Source organism: Streptopelia decaocto (genome assembly GCF_964273445.1).
Source record: "Streptopelia decaocto genome assembly, chromosome: 6".
Lineage (NCBI taxonomy): Eukaryota > Metazoa > Chordata > Aves > Columbiformes > Columbidae > Streptopelia > Streptopelia decaocto.
The window spans coordinates 18,916,677-18,936,509 of record NC_138660.1 but is presented as its reverse complement, the minus strand read 5'-3'; the positions used below and the strand labels follow the sequence as shown (position 1 = coordinate 18,936,509).

The 19,833-nt window shown below is 39.4% G+C and overlaps 1 protein-coding gene across 5 annotated transcripts in view; it reads right to left on the bottom strand.

Moving 5' to 3' along the window:
• Positions 1 to 1,687: 1,687 nt before the first annotated feature.
• The window catches only part of PAX3 (paired box 3), a 76,493-nt gene continuing 58,347 nt past the window's right edge, over positions 1,688 to 19,833 (bottom strand). For all 5 annotated transcript variants that reach the window (XM_082055898.1, XM_082055900.1, XM_082055899.1 and 2 more), the window contains exons 6-9: positions 17,421 to 17,586; positions 16,101 to 16,315; positions 3,846 to 4,092; positions 1,688 to 3,312 (exon numbers count right to left, since the gene is read on the bottom strand). In XM_082055898.1, the coding sequence (XP_081912024.1) occupies positions 3,278 to 3,312; positions 3,846 to 4,092; positions 16,101 to 16,315; positions 17,421 to 17,586 (663 nt within the window). In that variant the 3' untranslated portion in view covers positions 1,688 to 3,277. The remainder of the gene's footprint in view (positions 3,313 to 3,845; positions 4,093 to 16,100; positions 16,316 to 17,420; positions 17,587 to 19,833) is intronic.

The following is a 19,833-nucleotide window of genomic DNA, read 5'->3' as shown; positions in this document are numbered from 1 at the left end:
ATTCTTATACATATGAGATGATGGTTAAACAGCTGTTGTTATTTTTTTCCATCTTGTAAAATACGCAAACCTACCCCTGAAAAAAAAAAAAAAAAAGAAAAAAATGGAAGGACCTTGAAATCCCTTCTTTCTGCACTCATCAGCAGGGCGGTTTTGGACTCCATTGCCAGAAGCACGTTCCCCTGAGCTGTTCCACAGCATTTCTGTCAAACACAATATCCATGGCAGGCTCGTGCCCCTTGGACTTCCCGAGCGTCCAGGATTCGTGTTCCAGAAACATGTGTGGTTCCCAAGAACCTCTTCAGCCTTGACAGTGCTAACAAGAAGAGATCAACAGTACCCCAAGTAATCCTTGTGGCTCTGTCACAGATTCCTATGGCACACCATAAATCAGGGAACTGTTTAGTCCCTCAGCCCAGGCTCCTCACGTCCCCTGGCAGGAGCTCATCCCTCTGTCCTGCTCGCACGGCTCTGCTGCAGGAGGACTGGGGGATTTTCTCCTGATCCATCCTGTTGGCAAGTTCTCCCGCTCTGCATCAGCCTCTCACACAAGTTCTTGGGAGACACTTAAAAAAGAGGCTGGAGCAGCCAAAAATCCTACTCTTTAACTTCAGGTGGGGAACGCACTTCGGCAGCGCTGTGAGGGTCACAGCTCTGTCCCACCCCACAGCTACTGTGATGGGAAAGGACAGAGAGGGGAGGTGGCAATTTGCAATCATCTTGTGACAAAGGTACACCCTGCTGGGAAGGAGCAATGTTACAGATATCGTCCACTTCCAACCAACGTAAGCAAATGGGCTTTGATCCTGCACTTGACCGCAAAGGGATTGCAAGTGGGAAAAATGAGGCTTATTCAGCCTTTGCAGCAAAACCAGGGCATAAGACAAATGCCAAGGACCAAGTCCTTGGGGAGAGGAAACAACAATGAAAAAAACCCAGAATAATTAGTAGTTTAGAGCAGGGAATAGGTATTAGTAAGAGATTTCTAAATTTTCATTGTCACTAAAATTAAAAGCATATCAGAGAAACATAAACTGGAAAGAAAAAAAAAAAAGAAATCCACTTTCGCTTTTTTGCAGAGCTTTAACATCCCCGTCTCCAAAAGTATATCCCTTCCTCTCCCAACAGAAAAGAGCTAGAGTTAAAAGAACAAAATAAAAATAAAATGCACACAGAAATAAATTCAAGGTGGTTACATCCCCCACAAAATCATGAGGAAAGTAAATGTCCACCAAACCTAGCGTGAAGTAAAATCTCCCCAGGCACTGCTATGCCACTAAAACTTGCTCCATTTGTTTTGAAGGGACTTCCCCATGTTTTAATCAGCTTGGGTGTAGCCAACTAAAAACTCTTGAGGCTTCTAAAGGAAAAAAATATATGTATTTCAGGACACAAACCACCCATAACTGATTACAAAGTTTGTGAATTGTATGAAGCCATCTCAGTTGCCCTACTCGTGCTGAGTTTAAACCTGTTTTATTTTCGTTAACTGCACAGTATATGCACAACGTTTATCTCTTCTTGGAAACGTGTACTACTGGTACCAATAGCACTTGAAAAATGCAAAGTTCATTAACACAGAGCAGCACATCGGCAGTACCACAGTACCTGGGCACAGAGGCTGCCCGAGGCTCCCACCGCCCCCGGGCTGCGTGCAGGGTGCACTCACACAACAAATACAGTCTGCTTTGAAGATAACATGGTTTATTTCTTCATGATATTCAGATTAAAATGTATCAATGTATTTAGCACAATACTACACTTTAGGACAAAAATCATCAGTGCTTTGCAAGTCTTCATAATGTTTATTCATTATAAATAGTAAATATTTACTGAACTTTTTACATGAATGACTTTTTTTTTCTTTTTTTTTTTGTTGTTATTATTTTTGTTTGGTTTTTTGTTTGTTTTTACAACACCTGTGTTGTTGTAGAGGCTGCAACACAAAGATATTTCATTTTTCCATCACCCTTAAGACCAATGTGTGAACTAACCTCTGTACTGAACCTAGTCTAACTCACTACTTCATAGTCCTTAACGCTAAAAGGAATGTATTTGTGTTCTGCATCCCTCTTTGTTCCAAGAATAGAGAGAAATAAATAACACCACCTTTCATCTTCCTCTTCCTCTCAACATCACAAAACACAAATTTATTGACATTCTAAAATGTCACAATGCAAACTTCTTGTAAACCTTGGTTCCTATAATTATAATTTCTATATTGGATATCACTGTATAATTTAAACAAATGTGTCAAATACAGGTCCATCTCAGTCCATGTCCTGTACATCACTTAAAAAAAAAAAAATGTAAACGTAATCATTTCTTCGTATGGTTTCCTGAAAATCACCTTTAAATCATGATTAGCAAGTTGGATTTTAGTTGTCCAACACACTGCAACATTTCCGTATTTTATAATCAGGAATTATGCACTGCAAAAATAAAAGTACCTGCAAAAATATAGTTCTGATTCTATCTATATGACTTTGGATGATCCCAAAGTTTGTGTGAGGTACACAGTATTGCACATTGATAAGCAGTTGTGAAAAATCCGTCGTGGTGGTGTTGATTTTTTTTCTCCCACATTTGTTCAAAAAGAACAACGGACCAAGAAAACTCCACATAAAAAAAGGTAAAATCTGGTTTTCATGTTACACAAGATCTTGTATCTTGGTAAACCAAAACATTTAAGTGACATTTATTGACAACATGATTACAAAGATAACCAATGAGTTGCTCAGGAAGTCTTTCACACTCATCCTAGTGCCTATGGACTGTGACATTTCCTCTTGATGACAATCTCCAGCATGTAAAATGAAAGAGGTTCTCCTGCCCTTGCTTCAGAAACTGAGTGGTTTTCAAGTTAGACTAGAGTCAGGACTGTATGTCAGATGAGTCAGAGTATGCAGAGCTCAACTGCTCCAAGTTTCAGAATGTTCCATTTGTCCCAATCAATGCACATTAATTTCAACAACAAAAAATGGAATGTTTTGCCAGGCAGTGGTATTAAATACTGCTTCGTTTTGTATACCCACTCATAATGAATCATGTCGCATTTATTTATTCATTATTGCTTTTGGCCTTTGTCTTCTGTATAGCTTTGTCCAACCTTCAAAAGTCTACTAAAAGCTATGACTGAAGAGAATATAACAAGCCTGCTTCTCTCAGTGGGACTGCCCCAGTTTAGACTGCAGTGTGTTGAGAAGATCCATCGTATCCAAGGTTTGGAGTGAGATCGGAAAAAAAGACCAGCTTTAACTTGAAGTGGACAGTTCATTTATGCAATATCTGGCTTCAGATAATGAAAGGCACCTGTAAAAAAAAAGCAAAAGAAGCTTTTTAAGTCATGCTGTGACAACCTCACAGCATGGGGCCATGCCAACTACAGGTTGACATTGTCATATTTAATACTGATATATCAAAGGAAAGGGACTAATATTTTTATTCCTAGGACAAGTTTGACAAAACTCTGTGTATCTGGGATTATATACTGTAATGATTCTTGAGCTGACCTCATTAAGAACATGTGTTTCTAATAGTGGAATGCCAGTGGTTATTTCATTTTGGACAACCCTTATGTTTTACCTAATGGCAATCAGGTTTCATGTCTCAACAATTAATAACATCAAGATGTTGTTGACATCACTTAAGAAAATAATTATGCAGCAGAAATCTTGCTCCAACCACCAGCTATCTCACCAGTGCACTCCGCTCAGCTTTGGAGAGAAGCAGTAGTCGGCCATTAGGATCTCTGCTCATAATTTTCTTTGTTACAGACAGAATATACAGACCGTTGATAAACAGGTGCAATATTGCACTTCCCAGTGCAAATGTCCACGACTCACTTTGTCCATACTGTCCGTACTGGTAGCCCGTGACGGGGTCCATGCTGTAGCCCGTGGTGCTGTAGGTGGGTGGGCAGTAGGACTGGGAGGTGGGCAGGCTGTCCAGACCCTTCATGTGGTCCAGCCGCTGGCTGCAGCTGGCTGACCCCGTGCTGGTGGGCTCCAGGCCCCCCGTTAGAGGGGACAGGGCATAATCAGTTTGGGGCTGGTGAGGCACACCACCATGGTTAGTCAGGAGTCCCATTACCTAAAATAAAAGGTGAAATAATAGAAAGAATTAAACCACATGAAGAACTGTATTGCTTACAGAGCCACAGGAGTTCTCAAGTCTACCATTTCATTTCCTAAAATAGGCAGGCTTGGTATTCAAACTATGCTTTGAGTATCTAATCCAAATAGAAAGTGGAATTTGGTTGCATCATACACCAAAATAAAAACTAATTGCTAACAACAAATAAAAAGTGATACCAAGGGCAAATAAGGAAAAATAATTTTTAAAACCTGCTATTTTAGAGTGCCTGATCCTCCCATGCCTTGGCTGGCACGTCTGCAGATGTTTACTCCTTGAGAACTCAATTATAAGAGAAGCAGCAGCAAGCAGCGGCTCTTTAGCCATGCTGTCCTTTAGTATCTACAAACACAGAAAATCTACAAAAAGCTCTCAATTTTTTTTCCCCAAATCAGCCATCACTACAACAAAATTAATTTGAAGCAGATTTCAGCAACACCACTGATGGAAGTAACAGAGAATCCCAGCACCCAGAACGTTAACATTTGGTAAGGGGCAGAGCAGCTGCAACTCCTGCTGCCACATGCCCTGGGAGCCGGCCTGGGAATAAAAGAACGTGAAAAAGAGTGAAGTGCTGGTCACACACCAGTTCTCAACTTCATCCACTGAGTTAGGGGACACAGCAGAAATGGTCCAGCGTTCCAGACTGGCTTCAAGTTGACTGTGGCTCCCTTAGTAAGCTCCTTGTACATGAACAGTTATGAAATCAGCAGTCAAGATTAGTTGAAAAGAGATTACTGGAAAATACGTACTTGTCCCTATAACAGCCCAGCCCTCCAAGCCATAATTTCTGGTAGAGAAGAGAAAAGAGATTCAAAAGCACCTGTGCTTTCAAACAGGAGTTGAAGAAGCTACAGTGATAAGTTCTGGTGGTACAAGTCACTCACACTACAGGTTGGTGTGTTTCCTTTGCCAACACATCTCTGTAGCATATTTTGAAAAGAAGTACTGAGAGAATGACTTGCTTCTGCTGGAATAAGTTCTGCTTCAAAGCCTAAGAAACAGTCTGGAGCTTATAACAGAGGGATGACACAGAGCTTCTGCCAAAACAGCATATTCTGATCATTTACAGGTTCTTCTTCCTCCGAAAAGATGCTACAAATATCTAACATACTCTATTTGATAATCATTTTACGTTACTGCACTTCTTACCATAAACTGAAAGGAAATTATTAAAATTGGTGTTTATTTTGTAAGGAATAAATCTATGCTTATATGAACATGTCTGATTCCTAAAGTTCAGATGGTCCTTCTTTAATTGTATTTATTTTCCATCACAAAAGAAAAGGGATTATTATTGTAGAGAGCTTGTGGTCCCAGCTCTGAGTTTTGTTTTCTTTTTAATAAATAAATGACACAGCCACAGAAATTACAATTTAAGTAGGAAATAAGACCTCTCCAGGTCTTACATGCCTGACAAGGAAAAGAACAAGAGGCATAAGCAGAGTACTTTGAAAAGAGACACCCCAACACCTGCGCCAAGAACATGAAACACCTCTCCATCAGATGCACCCAAGACATCTCACCAGAAAAAAAATGCTGAGAAAGAAGTTCGATTACTACTCACAGCTTTAGAATGTTCACTTGTTTCACTAAGCAGAAAACCTGAGTTTCAAAAGATGAAGTATTCATGCGAAAAAAGTTTCAAAATATATCAAAATATTTCATTTAGATGCTGAAAATTACTACTTTTAAGTTAAAAACACAAAAGAAGAATTTGGTTTCAGGCTATAAGATATTTTATATTTAATTCAAATAATCTAAATAAATAATCCTATTAAAATCATTTGAGATTAATTTTTTTAAAAAATCTCTGGAACCACCACAGATTGAAAAATCATGTTATATGCACAGCAACATGTACAGCATTTTGTCTGCAAAGCCCCTAAAAGCTGAAATAACTGGGCACTCCACTTGTTCTTCTAAAAATTCATTCCTGAAAAATATTAAAATTTCAAGGTTATTTATTAAGTTTTTTTCTGGTTTAGAAATTACAAATATTTTTCTTGCACCCTTGGAAAATGATATGGTCCTGAAAATCTGGCATGCTTAATGACCTGACATTGCATCAGCAGGATACAATATTAGAACCCATGTTCATTCAGGTTAAATTAATCCTTGTTCTTTAAACTGAATAGTAATAGAGTTAAAAGAAGAGAAAGATCCACAAAGAACGTAGCTCAACTTAAACATTTACATTGAAAATTACTACTTCAGAAAACATTTATGTTGGCACAGGTATCCTGGGTTTGACTAAAGTTTAAAACACAGATGGTTTATCAGAAATCTGCAATGAGCGCAGAGCAATTTCCATTCCCACACAGCACACACACGAAACCCGTGTTTACGGGCCTTTACCATGTTCTGGTCCAAGTTCAAGTGCAGGGAGAACGTCCGGCTCGTGTTGCCCTAGCAGCCCCAGTGGAAACCTCCACCCGAGAGCTCCCGCGTCACACCTGCTCTCCACCAGGACTTTGAGGAGCAATGGCTGAGTTGGGCAAATAGCTGTTTTACCAACTACATGCTTTAACTGAACATCTTCTGTTTCATATCAACAGAACAGAGCCCAAGACAACATTATTTGGACTTTGCCAGCAAAAACAGTGAGCTCAAAAGCTTTGGGACTGGAAGTTATTTCAGAGTTGAGATTAGCCTTGAAACGTAAACCTGGATGCAGATGTGATATCAAAAGCCACTCAGATTCTGCTAGCATCTATATTTGGATGGACGTTTATTTTCTCTGGCAAAATAAAATTAGCATTTCATGTGATTTACTTTAAAAATTTTTAATTAATCAGATAATATAAGTTTAGTTGTCTTTTTATTAAGCGTATATGCACCTAATAGACACTTTGGAGCAGAACTGACACAACCTCCTGTCTCTGAGATGGAGAAAACTGAACAGTAACCATCTTCTCAGAAATGTCTTCTTCAGGGGCCTTCAAAATCATCCTGCAGTTGATTAGTGTCTAAATAATTAGATTTTTGGTCATGTCTGTTTTGAAAGCTATAAGGGAAGTAGCCTGAGGGCGGAAGTCTCTCATACGGTCTGAGCCATGACCTTGTCACCCACACAAGGAGTTACAGGAAGGGCATGGCTTTCACCTAATCAATTAGCAAATCATTAACGGGCTACAGCTGCAAGACACTCAGCACCCTCGCCTTAGTGCTGTACCAGAGAGATGTGAAGATCTGGGTTTTGCAACTCCAATCTTCTGCTGGTATAAAACACTATAGTTATGAATAAGTAAAGAGATCTGATTGCTTTACAATAATAAGGAAGAAAATAAACTTATTTAATCCATATATCTTCCAAATTACTAGAAAACACATACTTCCCTCTGAATTACTTTGATAAAGCCCAAGTAGTAATTGTCAGCCACACTGAGCCAGATCCCAAAGAAGCCAGAAGAAAAAAAAAAAATCAAGGGCTGATCTAACACGTAGTACCAAATGCTCCTGTAACTACTCTGTTTTAGAAAAGAACTCCTATAAATGCAAGAAAATCATGCTCCAAGCTTTTTGGCTACATATATTTTGTTCTCTGTTTTTAAAAAAGCACACACAAACGTTGACAAATAGCCTCTGAGTTTGTACAGTAAGAGACAGCATGTATAACATAACGTAGTTCTAGTCTGTTAGAAAACAAAGGTGCAATCAGAAATAAGCAAAGACAATACTGTGAAGTGCAACAATGAAATTCTATGGAAAAGTTTTCAGAGAGCACATCCCAAGAAATCCAAAATATGCATTAAGACAAATCCCTCCCTGGTGGGGTCAGCACAGCATCACTAGCTGATGATCTGATTCAGAAAGCAGCAAGGGAATTCAATTATGAAAGACTTCAAGACCATGTATGCGACTTCTGGGCCACTATCAGCTATCAGAAAATACTTCTATTATCAACAAAATAAAGGCCACTAAACTAAGAAAAAGCTTATTCCATTCAAATGAAACATTATGCCTGTTAATGTGGTTGGTATTTTAGGATGTAGGACCTACCATAAGCACAATAAAATTCTCATATGTTTTAATTCATTTACGCATGCCTGCATTTAATATGCTTTGTGACCATGTCTGTAATTAATATGAGTTATGAGAAAAGAACATGTGCAATATTTTTGGGTACAGTGAAACACTTTTTTCTCCTCCTGCAAATGAAAGATTTAATGAAACAGCTCAAGGAAAATTGTTGGCAGTTAACGTATTAAGTTGAACTGACAGAATCATGAGTAAACTTTAGTGGAGTTAATGATATCCTCTTATCTGACCCTGACACATTTGCAGCATGTAATTTACAGAAGCTCTGTCCAGGGAATCTTGACAAATGCTCCTAACGATGTCAGGGCAATGTTCCATTTTAACGTAAAACAGATGTGGGTCCGATACCCTCATTCATCACTAACACTGAAAATCTCAAACTCCTTCCGAGATGAATGGCATTACCTGCTGTTAACTCTTTTCAATGTAGAAAAATCTCTTAAAAACAAAATACTACACAAGAAAGAACACAAAAAGGATGGTCCTAATGCATTAGAATGAGAGATTTTAAAAGATTAATTAAAATTAATTAGCTACATGATTCTATACCTATAGGATCCTAGAGCTATGTTGCTGATTCATTTTATATATACCAATATTTGTGCTGAATATATGAAGAGACCCAACAGAAAGCATTTTTGTGACAAACGGCAAGCACTGGGAACCACATACTTGGTTAAGAGCAAACAGACTGACTTTGAACATCTGACGATCTGACCTTCTGCAGACTCATATCAAATGAGGCCTCCTACTGATTTCACACCACCAGACATCAGTGGTAGCGACATTGAAATTAGAGAAGGTGCACTGGTGGACATTTAGGGTAATTAAGACGATAACTTGATCCTGCATGAATTATATTTTTATCTACAGGAGATTACTCACGTTCACAACATTATCAGAGTCTGCCACTGAACTCGCATCTTTTTTCAAGAGTCACAGGACTAGGCAACTTTATCAAAATAATTCAAAGAGAAGCTAATTATCTAGCTACTGTTTGTATGGAAAAGCTTCAAAAATGTCAAGACAACTGAAAAAGTAAAACAAAGCTCAAAGAGGAACATATACTCACAATTTTTATATATACATATATATATATGAATATAAGTGAATATATAATTAAACATCTCAAAACTTTTTCAGGTAGTCTCAGAGACTGTAGACGCATGAGTTTAAATACTTAAATATGACAATATTACATACAACAGTTCATAACAAGCCTAAATTTGATGTTATATGGCTCGCTGCCTGTGAACTCTTCTCCCACCTTCTGCTCAACCCAAGACACAAAAGAGGGATTCCGGCCATCATGAAAACCAGCCCCACTGTTTCTGGCTGGGCTCTCACACACCTTCCCTCCAGAACTCAACTGGGATACACAGGTTGGTTCGCTCTCAGGAAAACAAGCAGAAAATACACTTCTTTTTTCCCCTCAATTCAAAAGCTTTTTGTTTTTCCTGGCAGAGGACCAAGAGATAGGATCTGCAAAGCTTTCACAGGAGACTCTCAGCAAACTCAATGTTTGTCCCTACAACAGCTGTTGCATGATCGACACCTACATGGCTGCATTTACCAACAGGGAACTGCTACAAAATCCTAGTCACTTAGGTAAAAGCAAAAAGTTATCCATAAACGTGAAGGAAAAAATAGATAATGGACAAACATAACTGGAAGAATCCAACTAGTAAGGAAGTGTTCACTCATGAGGTTCCCGTTAATGTATATTCCAGGGCCTCTAATCTAACCAGCACTAGGGAAAAACAAGTATTTTGCTATTTTGACTAGAGGAAGCCTCTTTGTATCCTGGCTCAGCGCTCAATCTTTCTTTTGTAAGAAAATTATTACTATTACTGATGTCCCAGCAAAAATAAAGATAAAAATAAAATGGTTATCTTTAGAGAGGTAGGATGTTTTGAAGGAAACAGAGTCCGATGCATTTAAAGATGGATACATGGGCTTTCTAGAGTGACTTTGCTAGGGATGAAATTCTGCTCTTTCTGATCCCACCGCAATATATGCTTTTCACTGAATCATGCAGTGGTATTTTTAGTACCTCTCCTTGGAAATCTAAAATACAGAGCATAATTAAGGACTCAAGTGAGCCATCTGTGATTACTCATGGCAAAGCCTGCATTCATATACCAGCCCTTAATTGAAAAAACATGCAAGTATTCAGATTCCTGTTGATATTTCTATTTTGTAAATTCATTAAAGAATTAGAAGTTTACCAATGCATGCTAGTCATATACTCTATGAAGGGCTGACTCTTATTTTCACTTAACTGGTTTAAATTGAACTTCTATGAATAGCAAAAGCAAAAAATTATTTTAAAGGTTGTGATGACGTTGAATATATTCTAATCAGTGCGGGTTATTATGGAGGAAGAGAAGTCACTTTTGTGAGCAATATCATTTAAAAACTGTTAAGAAAACCTAGAAACTGATACGTTTTTTATATATTGTATCATTTTACTATTACATTTTTATATTTTTTATTTAGCTTTTTTATATTTATATTTCCATTGTATTCCTAAACATTTATTGTCATGAAGTTACAGAACAATTGGTTAATTTCCCAGAGATGCCAGGGCTTTTTATATCTCCATGTAAGATTTCTCAGCTGTAATAGAAGACCTGTTTTTCTAAGGCTGAAGCCCCAGCCACCCACTCCAACTTTTCAGGCATGATGGGGGTGGAGGTGGAAATAGGCCCAGAGAGTGGGAAGCTAAGGTGGACACTCAACATTTAAGGTCATCCATTCATTGTTGTTGTTATATTAATGTATTTTATTATCTATGCTATAATATTATTTAAAATATTACAATATTTACAAAACAAATAATGTTATTATTCTTGCATAATAACAATTACAAAACTATTGATCCCATCTATTTCTACCCACTCCAGAAACAGAAATAATCAATCCCATTGGCTGAACTTTTTTTTTAATTAAAAAAAAAAAACAAAACACACAAACCAAACCAAAAACTCGTGCTCATGAAAATAATATCATGTGAATTAACTTTCCTCCTCACAAAGAAATCCCTGACCCTGACCTCTGTCTCATGTTCTTGGGTCATTAAGCAAGAAGTTCTCAAATCAAGATCATTGTAACAGAGATCATGAGCTTCTCATTGGTGTGAGACTTAGATCCAAACAAAATGTTTCTGTGGGGAACCAGTCAGACAGCAATCTGACAGAAAGTATAGGGAAAAGTATAGTTTGGCCATGTGTTTTTTGGGTTCCCCCCCCCACCCCCACCCCTCTTGTCCCTCTTAATAAGGGCCGGCAAGATTTTAGCCACTGATGCTTGTGTTTCCCTTAAAAACAGAGTTAAGACAGTATGGACATATCTCACTGATTCAGCAGCTGCCATCAGATCCATACTTCAGGTTAATGAAAACCAAGTGCTCTCAAAGACTTAAAAGAAACCAATTGCCTAAGATCTATCTCACCAAAAAGAGTTAGAGGGTATTTCTTAAACTCAGGCAGTTAAATGTTTTGACAGAAAAAGAAAGAAACCTTGAAACAGCTTGCATCTTTACTACTGTTCACAGAAAAGATTGGAATTTTCTTATCAAGATAATTCCTGAGCTCCAGGTAATAGCATAAGGACTGCAAAATTCATTAAAGACTGTTATGATCTTCTACACAACCATTCAACATTCAATCCACTTCCCATTTTGAAACTGCAGCCTTTAAAGCTGCAGGTTTGACAGAAACACACAGGAGGATGACAAGAAAGAGGAAAAGGTAGAGCTCAAATGTTTTCTAGAGGGCAAGGAGGAAAACCAGCAGAAGACAGGTTACTCATGTTTATTCTTTTTCCAGTAAAAACTTACCACTACAGTACCAGTTAAGCCTGGATACCCCATGGGTTAGATACAGGCAGTGATGCAAGCAGAGCCCTGCCGTTCCATCCAGACCCATGAGCAGCTGGAACAGCACAATTCAAACCCAGCAAACTGCCTGAACCGCCTGGCACAGGGCAAACTCTGCTCTTTCAGCTCTAATAAAAAGCATATGGCAAGGTCAAGGAATGCCCGTGTCCACCGGAAAAGCCTTTTTCCTTATCTTAAACAAAGCAGTTCAAAATATTGATATTCTGCCTTAAAAACAATCCGCTCTCTAGTAAGACCCTACACCTGCAGGTGCAAGACAAGTGTTTTTGCAGTGGCTCTTCTGGCTTCCATGGCAGAACTGTCGGTCAGTGACTGTTAATGCTGGGATCAGAAAGCGACGTGCCAATTCAGAGGCACGCTTATGGTCTCACGTGCATATATTAACACACAGATATGCTACTCCCTAATAATTTTGAGTTAACAAAGGTTTGTTAAAAGAAGATGCACTGAGCAACTGAAACCTAATTTGAAAAGGAAATACAATATTCCTGTAAATGTATGCATGAAAGCCAAGAAGCTGCATAATAGGCATAGAAAACATAAAAATATGCAATTTACATATATTACACACTACTAATCTCCATTCTGACATTATTTTTAAAGAGCTCTGGCTGAGATGGCGTGCCTGCAGTTTGGTTGCTTTTTCATGAAATACAAACAAGGACACTCCTGGCTATCAGTTCCCCAAGACATTAATCCCCATCTTGTCCCTTCCAAAGTCAACCCCTCACAGGTCTATAAGACAGAGGTTCTTTCGCCACATCCAGTTAGCAACGAGTAAAACAGATGAACAAGAAGAATAATCAGTCATCTGGAGATCTGCAGATCTTGTCTTGATGTTAAAAAGTGCTAAATAACATTGACAAGGCAGGACTCTTTCTATTCTCTTATTTATATGAGCAACATTTTATTTCCCAGCCTGAAAGACAGGTAAGTTATGGAACACACTGCTTTCAAAAACTGAAAGTAGAGTCTTTTCTAACTTTTGATTTCATTGCTAACACAATAAAAATATAGTTACAGTACCCTAGCCACTTCCTCTTGTGCTCTGTCTTCACCCAGTGCTTGCCTTAAACAACATATTTGTCCATCATACTCAAGAACCAAGTTAGAAAGGAAACACCCTGCATGGAAGATAAAGTTTTCCTAAGGCATCTGCCTCATTTGAAATAAACTGAAGTCAAAGTGGGAAAGGAGGTTTAAATATGGTAAGATAATGATCCCATGAATCTTAATATTAGATTTTGTTCTGCATGTTCTGAGGGTTTTTTTTTTTAATCACAGAAGATTATTTGGGCTTCACACAAAGCCTCCCTTCCCCCCTCCCGCTAAAGTTGCCATAAATTCAGCTTTACGCACAGTTTGTCCAGAGCACTTGCATGACAGAGAGACAGTGATGGGTGGAAACATTATGTTAATTGCTCACACACTCAGATTTATTGTGGTCAAAAATCCACTGGGTAGTAAAAAGAACCTCTCAATTTCTCATCTAAATTCCATGCACACAAGCAGGGCACTGCAACATGCCTACTCAGCATGAAAACTCCAGTTTCTCTCTCTTCATGAAATCCCCAGCACAGAACCAGATTTTGACTTGTCAGCCGCTGCTACCTGAGCCACTCAGCTGGCATCTGGGCACCTGCAGGAAGAGCCCTGAGGATCCGTGACATAAAGATGCCCTGCGACACATCCCATGAGTAAGGGACATTTCACACAGTAACATCACAACGTACATCACCAACGTATGAGGCTCTTCTTTCGGTCATAAAGCACAATCACTGTTTTGCTATAGTCCCACAGTTTGTTGCACATAATTTACATACTTGTGGCTGTATCACTCCCTTATATAAATGCAAACCTAGGTATGTCATTTGATACATACATGCTTTTTATACATGTCTCTAAGCCATTGTTTTGGCTCCAAAATAGTTTTAGAGGAGCTGTTGGTAACATCGCATAAATTTAGGGCTGGGTTTTTGTTTGTTTGTTCCATGGAAAGATCTGCACCAGCCAGTGAGGGCAATCATTCAGGGGCCAAAAAGCAGTTTAAAACTTGATCAGCTATAAGTAATCTCCTGTATACATTCAGTGATGAATGCAGGACGTCAGTCTTTGAGGGACTGGCCTCCTCCTAAACCTGTGGGCAGAGGTGCAGGGTAAGGCCAGGAGCTCTAAGCACTGGAACAGGAAAAGGTTTCAAAAGTCTAAAGAAAAAAAGCCAAAACAACAGAAGTTTCATAGTGTAAAGACAGGACAGGGTGTAAAGCAGCACAGCAACTGATTAAAGACATAATCAAAAGGGAATCCCAGAGCAGATTTTACCAAACCTCAAACCAGCAAGAATTTGGGGGGAGGAAACCTGGCCTCACTTTATTGTCCCACTATGCCCAGACATCACAAGATTTTTTTACTGTTGTGCTCCACTTCTGTGTCACAGACAATAAAAGCTCTGTGAAAGGAAAAAAGATCACATTTTCCATAGCCAGAACCAACACATATTTAAACTGACACTAACAACTACTTTGCATGGATTAATGCTGAATCCCAGAAAGATATTTATGTCAAAAATGTGGAAGCCTTGCACACTATGAGACTGGCTTTTACAAAAAAAAAAAAAAAAAAAAAAATAGCAGCTAATATAGTGTCACAGCTTTTTTTGGAGATTGCATTTAGAAATCAGAATTCTTTAGAACAAAATCCATTCAAGTCTTGTTGGAAGTACATCCGTTTGGTTTTCTGTTGGTATTTTCTTCCTGAGGTTTCAAGCCATAAAGTTTTGTACCCCACTCTAAGCTATAGGAATCTGTGAAACTTAATTACGTTTACTGTTACAAAAAAGGGTTTATGAACTTTTGCCTTTGGGCAAAAATGTTTATTTCATTGCCTTTGTTATTCATTCTTTTCAACTCCAGTGCCTTTGAACTTTTCAGCTGCACAGAGTTATCACCGTTGCACAGGAACCAAGAAATGCACTCCCGAGATGCAAACCACAAGTTGAAGAAAACGAAGGAGGCAAAGATATACGAGTCGTTATTTTGGCCACCCTTTGTGCCATTAAAATCTCATTTTCTGCCTATTAGAATGCCCTCTCCCTGCTTAGGCAGTGGTGATAGTCAGTGATTAGTGTGTAATTGAGTATAATTGTCTTTTCACTTTTCATTTGTGTCATTCCGAGCTTCCCTCTGTTTTTCTAACCACTGAGAGGAAAAAAGGGTAGAAAGAAGATAAAGCTGTTAAAACTCTCACTTTCAGCCCTGAAGAGATTCCTGATTGTAATTATAGATTGCATCCTCTTTGTGACTTCTCAGAATTTAGTGGACATCTCTTTCCAAGCACCTGGGCAAAGCTCTCACTAATGAAATAAAGTACCATCTATTCAAGCTTTAACTAATAATGTCAGCTTCAGACAGATGCCGCATCTAGGAAAATTTAACCAACCTTTTGACACTCAATTATCAAGGCAATTTATTAACATGATTTCCTAAAAAGAGCTCATGCAAATTAGAAAAACAATTATGGTATTCATGCAGTTATATATTGCCAAAGAGCAGTAATACTCCTAATTTATGTATTTATAACTCGATTATAGCTCATCTCAATGTGTGCTGCTCAGCCCTTGGAATTCTCCTCGTACAACTTGCCTATAATTTTCCTGGGCTATTTGGTAAAACCTTGGTGATGCTTTTTATCCACAGAAAAACTACGTGACCTACTTTCTGTACCTAGCCATGGATCTTCAGGAAAATAGCAGAACGTTACAAACGCTCGACAACTGAATGTAAACATGAAGCCTGCATGATTACATTATAAATCATTTGAAATTAAATATAAGCTATGACTCTTGATTCAGCCAGTAGGAGGAAAAAAATAGAAAAAGAAGGAAACTAGCAAACTGAAATCATGTGGCTTGTATAAAGAATACATTATGGTTTAAATTTGGTAATTCATTATACTGTGGCCTGAGGGAATAGACTCTTTGGTTCTGGTATACAGCAAATCCTCTGTCTGAAAACACAGGACTGACCTGAGGTGAAAGGCCATTGCCAATGGCAGGGTTCATGGGATTGGAGGGCCCGGACGGAGGCACAAAGCTGTCTGTATAGCTGGAAAATCCGTGCCTGGTGCTGGGGAGGCAATAGGCAGAGCTGCTCTCTGGGTTCGAAGGGAGACTGCTTTGGTGCACGGTGCTTGGAGGGAGAGGCTGAGGTCTGTGAACGGTGCTGCTCGGATCAGACACAGCTAGAAGCAAAATAAACACGTTGATATGTTTTCCTCCTTTTTTCTGGCATAATAAATTCATTATGTGAAGCTCAACTTGACAAAATTGCATCAGTACCTGCATTTAAGCACTGGTTAAATAGAAAGGAAAATCTTTACTATTGCTAGGTATTTAACTGGCCAGTGAGATTACATAAATGTTATTAAATAGACTGTAAAAATCGTAACAGACACAGGCACTTTTCAGACAATTCTTGGTGAGCACATATTGTTCAGAATTGATACAGCAAAATTTTATATATATAAAAATAAAGGAGAAGTTTCTTTTGCTTAAAAGACCGGTAACAGGCTTTCCATTCCTGGTCACAGTACAGTAACTCTGCCATAATTTGTAATGAACATAGCAGTGGATGGGAGAAGTCCTGGACTTTGAAAAATTCCCTTAATCAGAACATCCACCAGCAGTTAAGATCCAAATCTCAAGGAAAAAGCAAGAAGAGTACAGTGACTTGTTTTATAGAATCTCACCTGTAAGGTTTTTCTGTAAGAGTAAAATCTAGCACCACCTATATTTGAGGTTCTTTTTCCTCTTCCCCCGAATCTATCAAAGTTCACAGAATTTCTAATAACATTAGTTTTTACCATACTGAGACTTGCTGCTATCTGATATGAAACAAGATGGTCTGAATAGCAATTTTTTCCACTAGCAGCTAAATATTCTGCATACTTACAGAAGTTTCCAGTCCATCAGCACCGAAAGCAAAGACAGGACACAGCTGCTACCTCCTTCCCCACCACACCAGGCACTCTCAGCGAAGGAGACCAGTGCAGTGGAAGGGCAGGGAAGCGTGTCCGTCGCTTCCCCAACCTGCACCTCTACTGTGCAGGAGGCGATTATTTCTCCAGCTAGCACCCTTCACACAGAACCAGCCCTTTCTTGCAGCAAAACAAACCCCAGTTCTTACACACTGGAAGTAAGCAAATTTACAAGGTCCTTGCTGACTCAGACCCTAAATTAACCAACGCCTCTTTTTCTACATTAGAGAAGAAAATATTTCTACAATGGATCAACACAAGAAACTCTCCAATAACGCTGCTTTAACCCAGTACCTGTTGGCTACTGTACCTTGTGGTATGGAGGTGGGTTGATAGGAAGGCTCGGAGAGCTGGTAGGTTGGCAAAGTTGGCATGGCGCTGGGTGGAAATCCTCCTGGGATCAGATGGTTGAAAGCCATCAGTTGATTGGCTCCTGCCTGTTTCCTCCATCTAGCTCGACGGTTACTAAACCAGACCTACAAACGTTTTAATTAGGGACATTTGATTTTTGTACATTTAAAATGGGTGCATCAGAAATCATAGCATATTTCAAATGTGTTTGAAAAGAGATGCAGAAAATGTGCACTGTGCTCAGAGCTCCCAGACAAGAAAGGAGCCCTTGGCACATACTTCCCTGGTTTGACGGACAGGACATGGGAATCCTAGACCCCAGTTTCCTCTCAAATACAACCTCTCCTGAGAAACAAGCTGACTAATGCTTTCAAGCTTTAGTACTTTTAATAGCTATCAATCAGTATCCTTATTTTGCCAGATTTAATGAGAAAGGGAAAACATCTCTCCATTTGATCTCAGTGCCAGCCGAAGCTATTTAGTCTGGATTGGATTATCTTTATATTTATCTTGCTGACAAATTAGCAGCATCATTAATGCACTGTTGGAACATGCTTATACTTACATATTGTGATACTATATTGTCCTAACAATCAACAGAACCTTAAGATTTTAATTTGAAAAATGCAAGTCCCACGTACAAACACCAGAAATCCCTCCCAGCAAGTTTTCGCATAATCACATGTACAAAAGATCTCTTCATAAACTAGACATTAACAGTAGATCAGAATTGCAGTACTAGACTGGCATTTCAGAACCACTCTGAAATCTGTTCCCAGGACAGGGTACCACACAGATGGGGTTTGGATTAGTGGGACATTTTAGCTATAAATCTGCTTTCTGCCAACAAGCGATTCCTTCATGTCATTCTCAGTTCACATTTTAAGTTTTGGAAGTCTTGGATGGCTCTTACTGCCTCCAAGAAAGGAAGAGGCCAGACTTCACAAATACAGACATAATAAGAGTTGCAAAACACATCAGATAATATTGCTATTATAGCAATTACACATGCCACAAATCTGAAGGGCAACCTGCCACAGCAGGGGTGCCTGGACCAGTACGCACCCACACTGCCCTGCTGCAGGGTTACAGCAGCTCTAGATTACAGCACATTACACTGGCCCTTATCTGAGGGTAAAACGTCATTTGGGGCTGTGCTCTGGGCTTGCTCTTCCACTTGCTATTTCGTAGCAGGGATGGCGGGACTCACTGGGCCATCTGGTTTCTGATGTAGGCCATCTGCCACCATGTAGTTTGATCCTGCTTCATCCTCTGTTCAGAATGAGACGCTCAGTTCACACAGCTGCCTTCTCCCTTGGCCACAACATCTCCTCCTTGATTACTCACTGCCACTCCAGTTCAGGATTTAGGACAGAGGGATAGGTGGAGCCTCTGTTCTACCTCAGGTTTTTGTAGTACATACTAACTCTCCCTCTGCCTCCACACGAACCATTTCTGAAAGCAGCTGGAAGGAACAAGGCCCCAGGGTGTAGAAGTGAGACCTGCGATGAGCAATGATTGAGTACGCATCCAGATCCAGCAATATTTTCCACTTTTTCATCCTACAGACATCTATATCCTTTTTCACCTCTCTCCTTAGCCTTTGCTTCCCTCACTGACATTTAAGTCTAAATTTCTTATTTACTTCTCGCAGGCTCCTTCCACCTGCTTATGCCTCCCAAAGCCCACCAGTGTCACACTCCTGCAACAGTGTCTGTTGAAGATGATGAAAGAAAGGGAGAAAGAGGGCAAGACATGCTGAAGAGGGAGAAGAAGCTCTGCTAAAGAACATTTAGGAAGGATAATAGAGGTCAGAGAGGGAGCAGGGAACAGCAAATGCATGTTGTAATTAGCCTGCCTGGGTCATTAACTGTGGCTTTCTCCATGACACTCTCCCTTCTTCAGGTCAAGAGGGTTATCTGATAACCTTCAAATGCTTTTGGAACAGTAACTGAACTACACTACATGAGAGGATTTCACTGAAGAAAATGAGGAAACAAGATTTTTGTTTCCTCTACAGATAAGCAGTTGTCTTCGAGCCCTAGATCTTCATTAAAATGTGTCAGATCCCAAACTTTAATTCAGTAGTGAGAGATTAGTATTGATGTCAAATTTTATGCTTTTATTTGCAGATAGATTTCGGCTCATTTTACAGATCTGCATTTTTCCAGAACTGCAGATACATATTAAACGTCCCTGAAATGGACACACTTGATGTCAAAAAGCTTACATCAACCCCGCAACAAGTGTACTCACACAGAGCCCAGCTGCCATGGGGAGCCCCGTTAAATTAAATGAGAGTTCACAGGGGTGCAGGAACCTGCCTGGGCTGTGTGTTACCACCTCAGTCACATGGGCCGGAGATGGGCTCG